The 21,908-nt window shown below is 36.3% G+C and overlaps 1 protein-coding gene across 1 annotated transcript in view; it reads right to left on the reverse strand.

The window, feature by feature from the left end:
- The window catches only part of SUCLG2 (succinate-CoA ligase GDP-forming subunit beta), a 137,126-nt gene that overhangs the window by 54,781 nt on the left and 60,437 nt on the right, over positions 1-21,908 (reverse strand). Inside the window, exons 3-9 of the mRNA XM_026110878.2 lie at positions 19,424-19,523; positions 19,206-19,296; positions 12,997-13,149; positions 11,840-11,929; positions 8,849-8,945; positions 3,847-4,008; positions 1,713-1,855 (exon numbers count right to left, since the gene is read on the reverse strand). Of these exons, the coding sequence (XP_025966663.1) occupies positions 1,713-1,855; positions 3,847-4,008; positions 8,849-8,945; positions 11,840-11,929; positions 12,997-13,149; positions 19,206-19,296; positions 19,424-19,523 (836 nt within the window). The remainder of the gene's footprint in view (positions 1-1,712; positions 1,856-3,846; positions 4,009-8,848; positions 8,946-11,839; positions 11,930-12,996; positions 13,150-19,205; positions 19,297-19,423; positions 19,524-21,908) is intronic.

The following is a 21,908-nucleotide window of genomic DNA, read 5'->3' on the forward strand; positions in this document are numbered from 1 at the left end:
AAATTACGTCTCAGTCCAACCTTGATTGTCATACTAAGCACGCACTGCAGAACAATACAGACAAACATGAACAGATCTTAGTGTAAAGTTCTGAGAAAAGCTAAAACTCACAAAAATGAAAACAAGCATAACTGTGTCTACTAGCATCAGACTATGAAGGAAACTATCAGATTTTCTAACATGAATCTCAAGCCCCATCCTGCCTCTCTTTTGCCCCAGGCAAGACATCTTGCTTCTCTAACTCTCCAGCTCTGTGTTCTTCGAGGCATGTTAACAACTCAAAGTTTGTAAGATCACTAACTAGAATGAGACAAACAACTCCTTTGGGCCTTGGACAGAACATGCATCTAGACCTCTAGAAATGAATGATCAGTAACTATCCAAACTATGAGAATGTAAATAAAATAAAATAAAATAAAATAAAATAAAAATAAAAAAAAATCCAGGAAAAGTGTTTTAAATGTTGTAGATGGCCCTCCCTAGTATAGCTTAGCTATCAAGGTACACCCCTTGAAAACGTGCAAAAATTACAATGGCAAAGAGCTTCCAACATAAATACTATATATGATTACTTAATACTGTAGATTTTCTTTCAGGTTTTGCCTTGGGACTCTGATGCAAACAGTATCCTCATCTATCTGAAAAAACACAATTTTTTGTCGCTTACTGCTGTGCAAGATATATAATTACAGTGATGCAATTTTTACAGGAAGGTGGTATTTGGGTGGACTAGTATCATAGATACAATGAATGTGAGAAAAAGGGGCTGAGGCAGAGAAAGAAGATAAAGCCAGATTCACAAAAGTAGTAAAATATTGAAACTCGGACCTCACTGGAGATATTTAGGTCCAGGAGCCAGATCAGACAATCAAAGCCCTTAGACACATATCTGATTTTCATTAGTAAAAATCTATAAGCAATTTAAGTTCTAGCTACACAGAAAAGCATAACCCTGTGTTGGCAGGGCTGGTCAGCTGGCACTGTTCCCACGCCTATGCCTGATCAATATTTTCCAACTAGAAATTGTCCTGTTTCTGTCTGCAAAGGGGCCCAATGACCTCAGCACACTAACATGCATCTCTAGACATAACTTCTGATCAATACGCACAGGCAGCTAATGTCTTCTCCTGTTGTTCCAAAAGAAAAGAACTGCATCTCCTGCAAAAGGAGGAGTTAGAGCCTTCCAGGCTAGGATGCCAGGTGGTGACTGTTAATTAAACACAGGCTCTATCTTGTAGTGCAGAATCAGATATTTTAGAAACCCAGAACTTAAAAGAGCACGCATCAGCCTTCAGAATTCGCTATTTGCTTAGCTCACATTTTTCTTCCCACTCTACTGACGCACTACATCATCAGGTAGGAATAACACTGGAAGTATCAAAATCTCCCACAAATTCCACTTATGGAGCCAGATGTTCAAAGCGAAGCACTGCAATGCCCAGTGTCACCACATCTGCATTCCTCTCTCCAACTGTCCTCAAAGCACCTACTAAAACTGAGCAGCAAACCTGAGACTGGATCAGGAACTGAAATGTCACTCCAGTGGTTCACGGCGAAATCATTTTCCTCTCAGATCACCCCATCAGTAACTCATTCTCAATGTCCACCCCATTATCTATACTTTCAGCATAGTACTTGTAGGAGATCTAGAAGAGCATTGTATTACTGCACTGGGAGGCTTCCTGCCTGAAAACAGCGTTGGGCTTTGTTACCTTTGGATCAGCAGTCAGCAGCTTGAACGCTTGGTATACTTGTGCTTCCTTCACACCTCCACCAAGATCCAGGAAGTTGGCTGGCTTTCCACCGTTCAAGGATATTATATCGCAAGTTGCCATCGCAAGGCCAGCTCCATTCACTGTAATTGCAGACATTAAGTGCTTATATTTCACATAGAGTACAGAAGATTTGTGAAAAGGATTAAAGACAGTATGTCAACACAACCACGAAACAAGCCCTACAAGAAACTACACATAAATATTAATTTTTAAATAGGTCAGTACCTATTCAAGAATATCCAATATAACAAAATATTCGAAATCAAGTGCATACAAACCCACATTTAGGTTTCTTTATGACAGTATCAATTTTAGGACTTAAGAGGTGCGTCTTCCAATAAGCATGTGTGAACATAATCATGGAAATGCTAATACTTATGGTGCTAAAAAAACAAAAACAAAAAACCTGATGAACTTCTGCGAGGACACACTCCTTAAATTCCCCTCCCATCATCCTCATGGTATTAAATGATGCTCTGTATCACTGTAAACCAGACAACTAATTTTGAGGACAAACAACAGATGTTCTTGCATTTGCCTTTTACTTGGTGTTTGCACCAGGCTAGGAGCATTCCCATGGACAGTTAACAATGAGTATGGCAAAGGTTTTGGGAGGGACAACGTTGGGGGGGCATCCACCTCTCTAGATGATTTTATTTAAAAAGTGAGGTCTATTTAAAACTACATGTCTTAACTTCATTTTACCTTTTCTTACACTGTAATTTCTTAACTATATTTTACCCAGAATAGAAGTTTATGCATGCTTGCCTCCATCAGGGCAAACAGTAGATATTATTCTTAATCCAGTGGGAAAAAAAAAAAATGTAGGAACATCCTTGACTTGTTACTGATTTCTTAATTTCCACAGCAAGCTGTAACTATTTCATTAACCTTGGGAAGGCTAATATTACATATGTTAGGAAACATTTTAAACCTCAATGTTTGCTTAGGTCAACAAGTTTGAAATTGCAGAAACACAGTCCTGTTCTTAAAATTCCATTACAAAAGGGCATCAATTTGTTTTACCAAGAATTGTTTCAACACTCTGACTTGCCATATTCTGTGCAATTTTAAATACTCATACAGCTGCAAGAACCTCCCTAAGCTAGGAAAAGAGGATGGGAATCATTTGTTCGATATAAGCTACTCCTGCTGGACAAAGTAAGGCTTCTACATTACCTGTAATTCAACAGAAATTTCTAATACTTTAAAAGAAAAAAAAAAATCACTGCAACATTGTTGGTTATTATAACTTTTTCTTTAATTGAGATTAAAATCTCACTGTCACTTATTGAATCGATTGCACCACATTCCCAGATTCTTCTAGATTCGTGGTTAGAGAATAGATCTAAGTAATATGAACTCTGGACATTTGGTATACCATTCCTTTTTTCTGAAACAAATCATTTCATCGAAGTGAGATAAAATGACTAACTTGGTTACACTCATAATAAAATGTTGTATTGATAAAAGAATTTATACAAAATAAAAATTGTTTAGACCAAAGCTGACTTTTTTACTTACCTCTTCTAAACACAAGACTAATTTCTGCTATACAGAAACTTTAGAATAATAAAAAACTCAATGTTATTCTTTCAACACACCAGCAGCTTCTTTAGCAGCTTCCCTTAAAGGGAACTGGAATTCGATATTCATTTTTAAAAGGGAATACCAAGATTTTACACACATGCTGCAGCAGGACCTTCTCAACACAGTCTCATTTCTGAAAATTAATGATCAAATTTTGATGTCTGTCTTGTTTTAATTACTGGAAAAATCAATTGTATTAGCTTAAGAATTCAAAACATAAAAACCCCACAGGCTCCCCATTTAGCCTGCCTTCTCTCTGACACCACATAGGACCTGACTGTCTGCTGCTGCTTTCATCGCAACTTTGTGGAACCACAGAGTTAAGTTCGATCCTGCAAGAACTTGTGGAAAACACACAACCTCAGCAAAATAAACTGTAATATCATCATGGGTGGATTGAATGTCAAAATGTAAGCAAAGTCTGCACACTGAACCCATATGAATTTGTCTTCAAATGTCTTTTGGATTTATTTTTTCTTACCAAAGCAAGCAATATTTCCATCCAGTCCTATATATTTCAGGTCATATTTGGCAGCTTCGTTTTCTATAGGCTCATTTTCAGACTTGTCATCCAGGGCAAATATTTCTTTTTGCCTAAATTCTGCATTGTCATCAAAGTTTATCTTGGCATCAAAACAAACAACTAAAGAAAAAAAGACATAAAACACATGCGGACATTTAGAGATTAGACTTAGTCAGAGCTTCTGAGATACTACACCGACGGCTACAGCAGGGAGCGAGGGGGTTTGCTCAGGGACCGGTGCTGCTTCTAGCACAGCAGCAGCTGAAGCTCTAGCATTGACTCCGGTCAAAAAGGATGGGTTCTTCCTAAGCGTGACATTGAGACATGGCGCAGCAAGCTTTTCCACACCACACAGTCGCATGCCTTTCCCACGCAATAGGAGGTAACAAAACAGTTTATCTTCTGCATTTGCTTTAAACAAAGCGCCCTTAAGTCACAGGGGCAGGAGATTTGGAGAGTACTTTCATAAGATAGCCTACTCTCAATACTGTGCGTCAGCAAACTTCAATATTCAGTAGGGCATCTGAAAAAGCTATCACGGACCAGTGATTCAAAGCAATGTTTGGTAACGTGCACTCATGTTTATAGTTGAGCAGTACAAAAACATTTTCCTTAGCTATAATTTTATTTTATAACATTATTAGCTCCACACACATTCTTTCCCTAGCAGTATGAATTATAACATCTTTAAGCCTGTGTACATTAAGAATGATCAATACATGATTTTTAAATAAGGAAAAAAGTAAATATGAAACTTTTCTTCAATGTCAACATCCACCATGGTTATAAAAACAAATTAAAAAGTAGCTATACCTTATAATAAGTAACAGCTATCAGAGACTAGCAGTTAGATATAACATTCAGATAAAGACAAATGGTAATAAAAATGCATGTAGAGTGAACTGATTATTTGCCTATTTACTAACTCATCATTTTTATGGTTTTGCATAGGCAAACACCTCATTAGATTAAAATGTAATAAGTACATATAAGACTATATACTGATCATCTTATTATTTAAGTAATAGGAGTTGGACAATTTCCAAGAGATAATGACTGACTAAAGTATAATTTATCTCTCAAAGCAAGCAAGTCAGGCTTAAATGCCAGATGCCAAAAAAAATCTAATAATGCTGGTAATCTAGTAATGTAACTGTTGTGTTTTGATTCATACTGCCATTGAAACACATATATGTGTACCTCCTATTGCACATTGTACGTCTCTGATATTGGAGGATAATAAACAATTTATTCTTTGATACAGACACCCATTAATTAATTAAGAACACAACTCTTTTGGTGGAAAAATATCTTTTTCTTAATACAACTGTGGAATAAAATGCCTAAGCAAACAAAATATATAAATAAATAGGAGAGTATCAATCTTATTTCTTCATTGCATAGGTTTTCTTGTTTTGTTTGTTCATTTGTTTTTAATACTGTTGACTTTTAATCAATATTAGAATAAATTAAGACAGGATCAAACCCAGTTTCAACGACTGCAGTTTTAGAAAACTATTCATGAGTGTTCACATATAATAAATTTCTCTGAAGAGTCTAGATCTTACTCTGTAACACATCAGGTGGGAATCTGCCAAAAGGTGAAATACCTGAAGTTCATAATATGCTTCTAGTGTACTATTGCTGCTTTAATTTTTGTTAATGACGAACTAAGTCCTGAACCATTTTTCCTTTTCAAGTTTTCATTTATTTCAATTGCTAATACGACTCAGAGCTAAGGTAAAAGTGCAGTTTTGGAGCTCTAAGTTTTCATTAGACATGAATATCTTCAATGTCACATTAATAAAACTGCATTTCTATAGAACATTCATCTTTAACAAAGGCCACACTGTATAAAGTAAGGGGAAAAACACCTATTAATATTTATCAAACAATTTTCACCATCAAAAGCATATTGTTACATGCATGATAGATTATACAAATGAATTTTTCTTCTAAGCAAATATCAAAGAAAGCTCCAGTACTTATTCATGGAGTATTTCTGTTCGTTTTGTTAGCCATATAGGATTTTTCTCATCTGCCAACTCAACAGCTTACACTGAGAACAAACAAAACAAAAAAACCCCAAAGAAACTGGATCTCATGGGCTTGTGATTCAAGAGTGTTAACAAAAAGAATTTGCTACAAAATTAAACAAAAGCAAACACAGAAGACAATGTATTTTCTAATGGAAATTCACACAAGTGAAAAAAAATATAAAACACAGCAAGAAATACATCTATCCTAGCCATTATTTTCACAGGAATAATGGTCCTCATATATAGAGCTATATTTTGTCATGAGAAATAATTACGTTAAGCTACTCAAATGCGCTTCCATTTGTTTTATCTTTATTTTTCTTTAAGACATCTCTGACAGGCATGCTGCTAGCAAAGAAATAAGCAGAGGAAGAATTCTGTGTACGGCTGCTAGTAAGGTGGCTTTCGCAGCCTGAAGCCCACTCTGCTCCTCAGCTTCCTGGATGTGAAACCTTATGCCCAGCTGCTTCTGATGAGGCCAGTGGATCTGTTCATATGCAAAAAGGAAAACTGCAACCTGCTGGGTTCTGAAGGCAGAATTTCCATTTCCATTTAAAATGTGGCTTAAAATAAAAGTACACTAGTCAACAGCACAGTTTTTGGTTTCTCTCTACTGCACGCATTTCAGAAATCGGGTAAGAACCAATCAAGCTAAAATCAGTTGCTAAGAATTTGCCTTACATTTATTAAGTACAGTGAGGTTTACAATGCAAAAACTACTGATTTAACTTGCACATTATTATGGTACTTCAAAAAAGCTGGAAATCTGAACACGCCATGCTGCTCAAGAGTCTCAAATAAAAAAAGTTAAAGCACACAGTAGAAATTGTTTGAAAATGTAAACTCTATCCAGAGAACTAAAGGATTCTAGTGGTAAGAACACCAGCAAACACTAAGCAGCAAGGAATTAGAGAAAGGTCTGCTATCAAAGCAGAATTCATACATTTAGACCATCAATATTTTTTGTAGCTTAGTTAAGTTTGAATTCAGCTCATTATGTTTAAAAAAAATTGATCATTATTATTATTCTGAGTTATCCACATATACAATATATTTATAAAAAAATATTCCTTCTCACGTGTTTTAAAAAGGTCACTTTACAGTCTGGCATTTTAATATGCCAAACATTCTGAAAACAAACAGCAGCACCTTTTAGATGCAGTAATAAATCTAGGGGGCAACACTGGCTTTACATCTGTCAGAGCCTTACAGAGGTCATTACCAGCAGAATTCCCATTTAAAGCTGAGAACAATTCTCTGCCAATTCTTCTGCATTTGGTTTGTTAATTAAAAGGGAAAAAAAGATTGGACAATTGGAAGAGACTACATAGTTTCTAGCCACAATTCAGCTTTTGAATACCTGACCGACTGAGCCAAAAATAAGGATTTTTAGTGAAAAGCTGTTTATTTTACAAAGTACTTGTGGGCACATAAGAAGTATTTGAAAAATGCTAATGCTTCCAAGTGGTACAGACTTTTATGAGGAAGTCCTGGCCTTATTTGACAGTAGTGATCTTTTTCCAAAAGTTCCCGGAACAGTGATTAAGCAGCCATATTCCTAACGTCTCTGTTAAAATGGCTCAAAACTTTCCATTTCCTACTGCCAGTTTTAATCTCCAGGCATATCTTATAAAGCTGATTAAAAGCTGGAACTGTTTTTCTTGATGAACATTGATAAAGAAAACTTGAGAAGCACCCACCCGCACTTCCAAATTTGAGAGACAGTGCCCTTGCCTCAAATCACAAACTGGCTCTGCAGAGAAGTCCTCCACGGGGAGGTCTCCAGTGCGCATGAAACACAGGCTTTGACACACTTGCCACTGAAGTCTCAGCTTGCTCCCCTTGAGCTCCACAACTTCTCATCTTTATTCAATTAAATCAAAAAGAAGAAATAAAAAGGGTGAGGGGAGCACGGACATTGTTTAAAAAATAGGACCATGTGGGCACGGGAATGCATGGGCAAAGTTTCATCATGGAAGAAATCCATTTCTTATTACCGATCTCTGCTAAATTTCATCCGTGAAACTGGATTACTGGACTCACACTGAACACAGCTATTATTTTTATCTATAAGACAGAAAAAAGACTTGAAAGTGGAAACATGTTCTGAGCATTGAGTACACTAACATTAATGCAAGATTATTTTTGAGCTAACTGTATACTCCTGGGCTCTATGAATATGCACACTTGACTGCCCACTACATGCTCTGTTACCAAATAAAATAATGAGATGGTAGCTATGATCCACTTGGATCAGATCTTCTGTACTTCAATATGCCAGACCAGTCACCTGTAATTCCTCCTCTCTCCACCTTTATTCAAGTGAATTGGACAAAAATAACAAATGGAAGGGAGGGTTTCAGCTGGAAAACCAACTACCAGAAGGATGTGCAAGATAAACCAGCTCCTTTTCTTTACCCTATACTTTCTTAGACCCAAATTCATGGTGGAAGCAAATCAATTATCATTTTCTTTCCCAAAGTGTATAGCCAGGTGTCATTCCAGCTGGGATTTTTCCTGTGCACTGGTGGGTTGCACGGTCACGCACTTACGATTGTAACTTATCTGTATGCTTACAAAACTAAAATAACAAATCTTTTCCACAATCCCACTAATTCTGACAGCGTTAACAAAACAAAAGACCCCCAAATCAAAAAACCCGCTTTGTATGAAGGGCAGAATATGTTGCTGTTTCTCAACAAGCATAACATGTAGAAGCGGATACTTCCAGTATTTGGACAAAATAACAAAAGGTATTGAAATGCAAAATCTGCCATGGGAACACTTATGAATATTGCTTAAATTACATTGCAAAATGAAATTAATGCAAAGCTGCTGCTACAGCCTTCCATGCAATTTAATTTATAGTTTGCATAAATAAAGAATTATAATGCATTCATTTGTTTCCTTTAATTTCTTACCTTGCCCTTCTGGAGTTTCACCAAAGGGATTCACTTCAACCTGAGTGGCATCAATTTTCAAGAAAAGATTATACAGCTTCTTAATTTGATCTGCTGCCTAGATTTGATCAAGCGATTTACAATTACCATAGAGAAAAATAAAAGTTAATGTTTTCAAGGCAAAGGTAAACCATTATTGATTATTTTTAATGTATTGAATTACACACTAGCTCTAGATAATTACTGCTTTTATTTCCGTTTTCTCAGTCATATTTGTATACTATCTAAAACAGCTTTAATGTAGCATTATGACACTGCATAACATTCAGTAAACTTCCATTTAAAGACTACAAGAACTGGAGATTTTCTACAAAGCAAGCAGCACAATTAGTATGAACAAGTTTAATTTGAAAAGTGCCTAACAGTTCATAATGACACATTCTCCAGTATGTTGAGACCTAAGTTGCATTCATGTTAATCAGTCTAAATTCAGAAACTATAGAGCAGTAAGTGCACCTTAGTGACTTTGGTAAAACTGTACACCTCTCCTTCCTACATCACTCAGAAATGTTTTCTTGAAGAAATTATGACTCAAGCATGCTTGCTTACTCCTTAAAAGATACTCTTACTTGCTCCTTACTGCTCCTTGCAATCTATCTTGCTCTGACTGGTTTTGTTGGCAACAGTATAATGCCTGACTACTAACTTCCAAACCATTTGTTCATATGATATTCCTTCCTTAATAGAACAACTGAGTCTTAAACAAGTAACATGAACTCACGTTAAAAAAAATCCGTTTAGATCATTACATGCTGACAACCTATTAGCTGAAATGAGTTTGCAGATGAAGAAATGCACTAGTAAAAAACCCTCCAATTTTGTTCCTTGATTATTGATCAGTTAACTGACGCACACAAACCAAAAGTATTTGGGACCTCTAGAAATAAACAAAGTGAATAAGACCCAGAAGTCAGCTTTATCTCACAATTTTGTTCATGAAAAAGAAAATATCATGGTTGGAAAACCTCAACCCAAATAGTGCCCTACATTAGGAAGAATGTGACTAGCAGATTGAGGGTGTTACTATTCCCCTCTGCCTAATACTGGCAAGGCTGCACCTGGAATGCTGTGTCCAGCTTTGGCCTCCCTGCCCAGGTCAAGAGATGTATAGGAACAGGACAGGCTATAGTGAAGGACTACCAAAATGGTCCTAGACTTAGAACACATGATCTACAACAAGAGACTGAGGGAGCTGGGCTTGCTTATTCTGGCAAAGAGGAGGCTATGGGGCAACACAATAGCAGCCTACAACTACTATGAAGAGCAGTTACAAAGATGATGGAGCTGAATTCTTCTCAGTAGTGGCAGACAACATACAAAAGGCATAATGCCCACAAGCCGTGGTTTGGGGAGATTCAGACTAAATATTAAAACAAATAAACACATGCTTTCACTAGGAGGGTTCTACAGCACTGGAAAAGGTTGTCATGAATCCTCTGTCTTGGAGGTTTTCAAGGCTTGGCTAGACAGTGTCATGGCTGACCAGATCCAGTGTTTGCAACGGCCCACTTTGAGCTGGAGGTGGGACTAGCTGACCTCCAGAGATCCCTTCTGACCAACAGGCCTACAATTCTTTTTAAAAGTTATGGTTTGGAAGCATCAAACAAAGAGCTCGTGAAGTCTCAGATCAAGCACTCTCAGTGGCTTTGACTTTAAAAAAAATTATCAGAGTTATAAACCTGCACCAAGCTAAGGCAGTTTTCTTGGCACACACATTCTAGCTGACAAACTATCCCAATAACACAGAAGCAAGGCCGTCACAGTTATGTCAGGGAGGAAGTCCCACCTTGCAACCCTATAGGGATTCTGGGCAAACTGAAAAGCTGCAGTTGCCCCAGTGCACTGCTGTAGGTTTAGCAGATTTTCAGAATTGCTTAAGCTTTATCAAGGATTATTTTGTCTTTCAGAGACTCTGAATCAGGCAGCTTAATGTCCCCTTTTCTCCCCCTTTTCATGGTCTGCAAGTACAGAGTCTCTTCAAGGCAAAGTAAAAAATCCCAACCTAGAAATAGTGAATATGTAAGTAAATGCAAGGATTGATCTGAACAAAAGTGATGTCCCTATACTTCAGTAAATTCCATTGAGGAGTTGATAGCACAAGGAAAGAAATACATGCACTGCAGCATTATTTAAATGTATTGTTGAAAAAGTCTGTGTATTGTTGTTAATTATTAAGCACCAGAACTCTTCAAGGGTTGAAAGGTTCTACATAATCATTCTTCCTCATTAAATATACTGCTAAATCTTCAAATGTGTGTTAATCAACTTAATGATCATGAGTTTGTTAATTGCACAGTTGGGACAGAAAATAATTGAAACTGTTGAATTAAAAATAAAGGAGTTCTATAAAAATGACAGTTTGATACTATAGAAAAAACAGGCAAAAGTAGCTTAATATCATATTTGTCTTTTCAGCTATTAATGTTAACTTAAATAAGCTTTTTCTTATCTATAAAATGATTCGTAAAGGCAAAATATCTTGCACACTTGTGTACAATGTCGAATTCCAATAAAAAAAGGAATGAGACATTGAAAAGGCAACAAACTGGCAGACTTTTGGTTTTGTTTTGAGTTGAAGCAAGAAAAAAAGGCTTTGATTACACAGAAAAAGATATACTGCTAACTTCTCCCCATAATAAGGAAAAGCTCCTCCAAAAAGGATCTACCCATGTAATTCACCATGCTCCGAAGGAATCCCAATGAAATCTGGCCTAATAGCATGTTCTTATGCATTGCTTCAAAGACCAGGGACTTTCATTACTGGAACAATAAGGACCTTATTCAAGTTGGTAACACCCGATTACAATTATATGGGTGCAATGTAGTATTTAAAATATCAAAACAGGCCTGATTGATGGATATTCAGCCTCTCATGTCTACCTGGAAAGCATTTACCATATTAGCTGAGCCAAGATGTCTTCAATCAAAACTGAGGAAGTAGAGTCAAGTTACCTGCTGTTGCAAAGGTCCTCTGAAACCCAAATTTCCTGCCATGCGCAGTGCTTGATGATCCTTTATGCCTTCGAAAATATCTATTTCCTCCTGTAACAATAACATGCATAAATATAACTAAATATTCAATTTAAATGGAGATTCACAACTTCAAAAGGAAAACACTTAGTATATATTTGCAAATTAGTAATTAAAGCATGGCTGTTTGCCAAAGTTCTCTGAGATTGAGGCTATAGCAGCTGCCTATAGGGTATGTTATAATTACCACACCATCTATGAAACAGTCCTTCCAAAAAATATATAATTCTTCAGGGTGGCATGCTGACAAGACAATCTGACACCAGTTTTCACTTTTAATTACTCTACAGATGGCGTTGACGAATATTTAGTCTGTTAATTTTTATGACATCTTCTGGAGCATTTTCAAGGCAACAGTGTCACTGCCCAGTAACACTGTGAAGTTTATATAATTTTAAAATGCACATTAAATATTTTTACAATTTTTTGCATAATTATACTTGTTTGTATCAATTATTTTCCCAGATGAATAGCTTGTCTACTCATTATTATGCCATAGTAGCATAAAAAGATTTAAATGCAACAGTCATCATTAAGAAGGCAGTATTTGTCAAGAATTACAACAGGTGCGTTTGAGATGCAGGCCATCTTCCAGGTACTAAAAAATAATTAACAACTTTGTTAATCAGAAGAAAAAACTACTCCTAAACAATAATCATACTTACACTAACCCACTTGTGAAAGAACTGCGCATCCTTCCTGGATGTGAAACATCAAGGCTCACTTCGGGAAACATTTTAGATGTTAAGTTTCACATCTGAAGGCTAGAACAACTCAGACTCCTTAGATTTCAGAAGCTATTCAAAGTTGGTATCGCATATGAAAGCCAAATTTAAGCTCTTTTTCTAATCAAGGTGACATAAGCACTAATAAAATCAGATGCTGAACTTGCTCCATCTTCTACCACATGACAGGTCCGTCCCCTTATTTGTTCAAATATAATTCTTACGGTTCTTACTGTCATCTTTCCATATGCAGATGGAGGGTGAATGGAGAGAGAAAGGAGAAAGAAAAAAACATTTTTTTTGTAGTAAACTGATACAGAAAAATTTGAATCTAAAATATTATTATTTCAATACCTTAAATATAAGTTCTGGGCTAGTAACTGCAACTTCTTCTATGTCAACACCACCCTGTGGGCTCCCAACCATAACAGGTCCATTGCAGGCTCTGTCCATCAAAATTGCAAAGTATGTTTCCCTTGAAATATTCAGTGCTTCTGCAACCATCACCTAAAAATGAACACGGGAAAGAAAGAAAAAGAGCAACAGTTCTAACTGGTCCATCTAGCTGGTGACATTTAATCTTAACATAGCTTTTCTTTCCTGCTGTGTCAGAGTAGTAAACGTCCTAAAATCTTTTGCAAGATAAAACACAATTATGAATTAACAGAACCAATGAGAGAGAGTATTTCTCTCTCCTGATCAAGCAGAGACCACTGTGGCTCACATTTTCTTGACTGCCTTAAAAGGCAGCAGTTTGATATTCATTACCCTGAACAGTACCTTTTGCTTCATTGCTTCTACAAGATATTACGACCCAGTGATTTTTTCCCCCTGAAATCTTCTGTCCCTAAATTAGAGACTCCCCTGATGCTGCTGTGCTCACTAGGACATTCAATAAGCATTTTAAGCCAAGATTTTTTTTTTCCTCCAAGCAGAGCACCAGGGCTACTCCTGTGCCTATAAAGAGGACCTCCATATTACCTTTACATTCCTAACATGCACTTTACTGTGCTGCCCCCACAAAAACTTGAGTCACAAGGGAAACACCACTAGTCTTGTAAATCCCAGAGAGGTATGGGATTGTATGTTGGCTTTCTTATGCAATTCTTGGCAGCACGACTCCTCATCATCAAAGCCTCAAGCCTAAATTCTCTACCCTGTTAGAGAATGGCCTTACAGAAGGCCATCCTACGCTTACAGCTTCAGCACTGAATTCTTACCATGCCCAAATATTTCTTAAGGAAATGGGTATATAGATAATTTTGTCATCCAGCTTTACACTTTCAATTTAGAGACACCCAGATGAGTGACTCTCAGACTCTGACAAGGGATAAAGCCTACTCTCGAACTATAAAAACATCTTTTTCGAAAAAAGCTACTCATTCCTATTTATTAGTATAAATTACAGGGCCCTTTCATTCTGATAACTACTACAACATACAATGAAAAAGATCCTGCATGTTTGAAATTCACATGTATGCAAACACAATAATATTGAAAAGAAATGGCCCTTATAAATTCTTTATAACAACTATGTTCTTCTTCCTCTCCTCCCTAAAATATGCCAAAGAAAGCTGTTTCCATTTCGGTGTAGCAATAACTATGCTCATCTCTCCATCAGAACTGTCAGTTTTTACAATCATTCAGGAGTAACAATAAAAGCAATTTCAGAGATTAGGTAGTTTTACACTTGGCAAAGGACTCACAAAACTGTATGTTTTGACGTAAGAATAGCAAATTCCCCCTAAATGCTCATAATGTTAAAAAAAAAAAAAAAAATTAACCTCTACATGTGATCATCAGTAACTGTTCCTTATGATCTTGGCAGGTGCCAGAATGTCAGATGCAAAGGCCAGTTCTACTCTGCACTACAGCTCTGTTTTGCCACCTTGAAGCTGAGCAGCCACCTCTGCAATTCAATTTGCAATCAAGCTTCTCCTACTTTTGACAATCAACTACATTCTTCCTTAGCAGAGTTACTATTTCTTCTCTTTCAGTGGAAGCAGAAGAAACCTGGAAAATAATTTCCCTACGACTAATATAATTAAAAAAGATTAACTGACAATATCTTTCTAACGTCTGTTATAAATAATAATTGTAGGCAAAAGCTGTCACTCTGCATGGAACATTAGGCCAAACTCATGCTATGTGTTGAAGCAAAGTCAGCAGTTCAAACTCTGCCTACCTGGCAAGACGTGTTCCACAAATAAGTTATTTCTGCGTTTTCACAGTGCAAGGACTATAAACAAGAAATGTGCACCATACTTTCATCTAAGTTGCTTTTCTGACATTCTGCTATTGAGCGTATGAGAAAGAACGCACTTACCTTATGTCAGGCTGTACATCTTAACAGAGCACAAAAACGTAAAGACAAGGAATTAAACAAAGCCCCCTCATCAGAATGGAAGGAAGGATGCTATTTATTTATGGTTATTTGACTGGGAAGAAATTTCTTTTTATAGTAAGTTTGCTTCCTTCTGCTCTCCTCAAAGAACATAGGGTGATACAAAGGAGTAGTTCAAATAAGCAACTGTTCAAAAGCAAACTAAAGAAAACTAGGGTGAAGGAAACAGCTAACTAATGGTATGGAAAACTGCCATACTTAAAAGCATCTCCCAATTTTAGGCTACTATAAAAGGAACACTAAAAGCCAACTTCAGAAACACAGCTCAGCTACCTACCACTGTATGTTAAATTAATAAGCAAAGATGCAGAAAGCATCCTTGTTTTGTTATAATTATGTCTTTTTACCTGTAGGCGTGGTTTCACCATCTCACATATCATGCATCAGTGTATCTGAAAAACGTGAGTCAATTGCTTTAGACATGGGCCAAAGAAAACCAACTGGTCTTACTCGAACTTGTCCGAGTTGTTCAGACAGTTTCCACAATGCTCCGGATCAGGGCCAGACTTCGGAAAGGGAACCAGCTCAACAGGTCTGGAGCAATACATTTGCAAACGCTGCAGGTGGAACTTACATTAGGCATCTTCTCTATTTCAAACTTGAAAAATTGTCCTCATGATTGCTAATTAAACATGCCAACATCATCAAATACATCTCTGTCTTACCTCACAAAACTATTGCAAGTCCATTTACTTTGTAGTAGGCAAGTTTACTGTACAGTAAAAACTGCTTGTTTTACCTTGGACTGTAACACCTCTCATTTCTCTCAAAGAGAAGTTACTTTCCTTCACCATCCTACCTGACTGATGCAGAGCATGCAGACAGAAATTGGCATTCAGGGACTTCAAATATTATTTTCTAAGGTCCACCCATCATTCACACAACAACAACAAAATAATGCAAACACATTAATAAACACTTATGACTAGTGCAATTGACTTCACAAACTCTCGACTTTACTAATATTTTGTCTGTTTTGTTTATGACAAAGAATGAGAAACATTATTATCCTGTTTACCACATCAGTCTTATATTTAAAATGTCCTAGGGGAAAAATGGAGTTTTCTTAAGAACTTCCCGATAACTTCAGGCTTTCCTTCTTAGAAGCATATCATTACCTAAAAGTTTAAGTTATGTCTAATTTCATGAGGATATCTGTAAGAGCTCTTTTACAATGAATCAAATATTCAAAATGTTAATTCTCTTATTGCTTGGAGAGAAAACACAGGTAGCAAATTCTCAGGAAGTCATGATAAGAGAAGACTGTCTTCTCAGATAACCAGACTCTCTAAATTGCAAAGTGCCATGAGAGGATTTTATGTAAACGCACAAAACAGCTTCCAAGTTATGAAGGAACTGAGGAGACTGTTATTTATTTAAGAAACATCACTCTGAATGAGCACAAACATGCTTTAAATTCTTTAGCAGGTGCAAAGGCTGAGACAGAAAGTTGAAAACTCCATTTTCTGTTCTACAGTGAGAATAATTGTAGAAAATTTCCATCTTTTATTCCTTCCTTATAAATACAAGGAAAACGTACATGATTTCCACTCCCTGACTTAACACAAACCCATTGCTTGCCTTGCAGAAAGTGATTTAATAACTATTTTCCTTCTGAAAAATGCCAATTATCTAAATTCTTTAAAATACAAAATTCACTCAAACTTTCCAGAATAGCACAAAGTTGGTGGTTTTTTTGTTTTGTTTTTTTTTGTTTTAAAGCAACAACACACACACCTAAAAACATGCTTTTTCTTTTCCTGGTGACTTGCAATTTTCTTTAAGTATATGTAAAGATACATCTTATATATACGTAGAGAGAGATCATACGCCTTGAAATAGAACAAAAATGCCTGCTCTTAATTCCTAAACTCCCCACTGCTCTCAGCAAGTACAAGGATTCTGACTGGCATTTTCTTTGCACTAACTGCCCACCATGTTAAATGAAATCTCAGACATACCTAAATTCTCTCTCTCTCTCTTTTTTTTCTTTTTTTTTCTTTTTTTTTTTTTTTTTAAGATTATTCTATTTCTGTAGTTTACCCCTTCAATTAAAATTTCAGTGTTTGGCATTGTAGTCTTGATACTACAAATCTGAATGCCTCAACCTTTAACTTACTACTATGAAGATCCTAGCGTGAACTGACTTTGGAAAAGAAAACGTTAATTTTTCCAGGCAACAGTCTTTCAATGACTTAGGTACATCATTTTACACAGCCTTTAACTACCTAGCAAGCAATGGTGAAAATAGGTGTTCAACTATTTGAATTAGCATGCCCTTGACCAAACTGTTAAGTATTTAATTACTTTCAAAGGCGGTTTATGCTCTTAACATGAATTACCAAGACTCAGGAACTCAGCACCAAAAATATCACAAAACATGCAATTACCGTGTTACATATGCATGTGATAAAGAAATGAATTGCCTAAGAAATTTTACATTCAGAATGTAGCATCTATGACTAATGATCAGCTTCTTCCAGTGAAAAGCATCACACACACTAATCATACATCAATATTAAAACATTTAAGATGTGTCCTGAAAAATTTCCACGCATCTCACCAGCAAAAGAAAAATGCACATATTCTATCAAGGCTATATACTTTCCTATACCAGCAAAATAAATATCTAAAGTTCAGTAGTACAAACTTCACCTTCAGCTTCACATACGCTGTAGCTGTTTACTCTTGACCATTGCTTATTTATAGAAGCAACACGTTGACGGGAGAGAAGCAATTACAAGTTATAGCCTCTATAGCTATTCTACACAGGGTACAAAAGCCACTTTAATATAAAACCCCTAAATGAACCATTAAAAAAAAAATCCACACCTTTCATTCCTATCAATTTCGAAGAAAAATTAGAAGCCTCTTCTTCAGAGCTGAACATGTAAATGATAAACAGACTTGCATTCAGGCAAAAATGTGAAGTTTCATCCATTGATGTACTTTAAGTAGTTCAACAAGTGTAAACAAATAAAACCATAGAATATATGAAGGAAAGCTGCTTTTAAAATATAAAATTTTGAAAGCAAAGAGTTGTAATATGGAATAAGTATATGCTTTTTTATATCCTTAGCATTATCCTAATCTCTGACAGGCAGGCCTTAATGGTAATACTGTTTCTTCTGTTTAATATTTAATATTTCTTTTTAACAACAACTATCAGGAACAAAGGTAATCTGCCCTCCTTGGTCCCCAGGAGAAGAACTACCCAATGAGCCAGCCTCGTTAGACAGCATCCTTCCAGACAGGTGTTCCCCTTCTATGCTAATGCCAAGCTGTTCACAACAAATTCAAAGTAAACTGCATTTCTTTTCAGCTCGTGCCAAATTATCTCCTGGCATCAAACAGATCATGTGGCTCTTGACTACATACCTGACTGAAGATACTTGCTCAGTACCACAAAGCAAGAGATAAAATTGCATATAGTAGGTGACAAATCCTAGTATTTCCTGAATGCTAACAGAATTTTACTTAAGGTTAAGGAGCACCTTGCTGAAGGGATGACTATGTTGCTCTTATTTAGGCCAATTATAAAGATACATTAATGCTAAAGCGAACCTTCACACCTTACAGTATGGACAATCACAGGTAAATGAGCTAAAATGAGTATTTAAAAAGCAGCTGAACCACTACCATGACCATTTTTTACTCTGTATCTGCAACAAGTTAAGAATGGTCAACTTTTTGATGAGAATATGTTTTAAATTGACATCATTCTCACGTAAAGTCATCTGTCCTTATCTTTAATAACAGTTGTCCAAAATTGGTGGTGAATGAAATATGTATTATATACTATTATAACTGCAAGCAGTTATATATATTACTTCTCCTTTCTAAGCAGACCATCAATAAGGATGAAGTAATAATAGTTATCCTAGCATTTAGTATCTGACAAAGGATGAAGCTATGACAAAGGATTCACTTCATCACAAGAAGCAGAAAGGAATTTATTCTTCCACGACACAATATGTTTAAACTGATAGGGAAAAACATATGTACACAAAAAAAGAAAAAATAACTCTTTCTTTCATGAATCGGATGCATCGGTCAGGCACTGGAAAAAGAGCAGAAAAAATCTATGGCATACACTCCAGCGTGTTAATGCACAATTGCAACTGAACAACGTTACTAACTTATGAGCCAAAAATCTTACCTTTTTAACTGTCACACCATCCTTTGGAGTTTGCTTTGTTGACAGGTTGTACCCAATCATCTGTTTAGCAAGCTGTTCAACAATCTTAGGGCTACAAACAAAGGAAAAAGGTTAGTGTATTAACAAATATTAAAAGAAACAGTCACCTAACCATTGTAAATAGCTTAAACGACACCAGAAGGAATTTATTGATGTTGTTTTATTTTTTAAAGACTTACTCTTTAGTTAGATGAACTCCTCCTTTCAATCCACTATTGAAAATACCTTTTCCTCGCCCTCCAGCTAGAATCTGTGCCTTCAGAACAATTTCCTTTGCCTCTGTAAAAGAAAAAAACTCTCAGTGCCATGGTATTGAGTGCCATTTATTGAGCTTATTAGCTTAAGCTCAAAAGGTAAAACCAGCTTAGCCTGTATAAAAGCAATGAGATGATGTTCAAAACTAGTGGGCAATAAAAAAAAGAAACAGTCAATTCAGTACTTTTATAATGCAATTTTGCAAAAAATTGTTCAGGTGAGTTAAAAGGATAAATATACACTACCCATTAGCTGGATAAATATGTGGTTATTTAAACAAAAACCATGTTATTAATACTTCATGACCTGCACAGCAAACCATATAACCTGCACACAGTTTGATTGCTTGCACTCCAGCACGGTTTCTAAAACATGAATCAGACCATATTGTCTAGAAGGCACAACAAACAAATGTTCATCAGGGACAATAAATTTCAGTCCTCGCTCTGAATACACATGAGCATGACTATGCATTCTGTCATGCAAGAACAAATCCCCATCTCCGAAGGGCAGGGAAAGGTAGAGCAAGGGTTGTAGCTGTGAAAACTTGTTCATCTGTTGATGAGGCGAGGTATCACCTGAATCTTTCATGATGTGTGTGTAACAGTATCCTAATGACATGGAAGTGGAGCCATACTGCTACACTTTCTGGAAAAAAGGGGTAGTGAAATTTAAGGACCTGTGAGTGGGGAGGAGGTCTTCCTCTATCATTAACGTCTACCTCTTCTCTCCACTGACCAGGCAGAATAAAGGAAGATCCAGGCCAACTCCAATCCTTTCCTATTAAATACAGCAAATGAGCAATGCAGGAAGCACCACTCAGGGCTCTTGAGCTCTTTAGCTTTGCAGTGGCAAAGAGAGTCACACGTTGTATCCATAGAGAATGGACTAACAACTTTGTATCAGCTCCCCTGACCTTCTTCGAGCAAAAATATCCTATAGTTCCCTCTGCTCTGCATCACGTTCACCTGCAAGGAAGGTGCTAAATAACATAATAAGCAATAATGATAGAGAAATAAATAAAACTAACCCGATAGCCCTCTTTTCAGTGGCTCTTAACATACTCTAGATAGTAGTATAAAGGCATAATGACTTTTTTAGTATCTGCCACGCCAGATTTCAGAACTGAGATTCCACCTTTGTCTCATCTGTCTCTCAGAGCAAGGTCGAATCTGCCCTACTTCAACCACTCATTGAATCAGATGTTCAAAGGCTTCATGTGAGCAATAAAATGAACTCGCACGTAACCAGATCCCAAACCAGCGTTAGAAATGAAAATATCTGAACTGCACCAGGAAGTTACTAGATTTTTGTTTTTACAGAAAGTAAAACTTTCCTCATGGCTGATCTAAAGCCCATTTGGAAGCAGCAAAACATCTATATGAAGTTGACAGTGACAAAAGTAACTGCACTAAGACCCTGTTCCAAACAGAAGAGACTCTAACGTTCTTGACAAGTAAAATGGGAGAGAAAAAAACAAACAAAAAAAACCCCAAAAGCACACCTTCGAAACACCTCTGCAGCTCCCCAGATACTTCCTGAAGCATAAAGATCTGCCAGGTGTCTATAATATGTTATATTAATGAATTTTGTCACTTTTCAGAGTCGGCATAATACTACTTGGTGTTTTGCAGACTCTGAAATCCTAATATTAACATGTCATTAGCCGGTGCCTAGAAAAGGCTACCGTTGTTATTGTTTTGCAATTGATTCCATTCCCACCGAAAACTTTGGAAATCTCTGACTTCAGTGAGGTTTGCAGGAGACCATGCCTTGAATCACAATATTTTGTATAAGTATGTAAGAAAACACTGTAATTTGTCATTAAATGGACACACTTAAAATTTAAATGGCAGAGTCTATGGATATTTACTTTCAAGCAAACACTGTATTTTTAGGCTTACATTGCATATAAATATTTTATAGATGATTAAATACAAGTTTAGAAGTGAAATTTTTGGTAAAGATCAGCTCTGACACCGCATCATTTCAAAATTCTAATATAATAAATTTGAGCAAGTGAAAAGCAAGTTGGGTCTTAGGATAGGATAAATGTTATGATACAAATATTCTGTTTTCTGTAGTACAACTAAAATGCATTTTAACATATCTATTGGAAGCAGCATACTAAGAGGTGCTTGATTTCCAGGCTTCTCAAGACAAAATCCCTCCATGTGTTTATCCATCCACTAGTGTTTGACATGCATCATTCTGAACCTTAAAAACATCCTCCTTGAAAATGCTTCCTGCATTGCAATGTATTTACGTTCCCAGCTCCCTATTATTCATACCGCTGCAGGGCAGATAACCAGGAAATTTAAATGCAACTAGAAGTTTTATAACAAGTGTTTTCTAAGCATACAAATTATTAAGATGAATTAAAACTATAAATCACTTCCCAACCCAGAG

Source organism: Dromaius novaehollandiae, chromosome 12 (genome assembly GCF_036370855.1).
Source record: "Dromaius novaehollandiae isolate bDroNov1 chromosome 12, bDroNov1.hap1, whole genome shotgun sequence".
NCBI classification, from domain to species: domain Eukaryota; kingdom Metazoa; phylum Chordata; class Aves; order Casuariiformes; family Dromaiidae; genus Dromaius; species Dromaius novaehollandiae.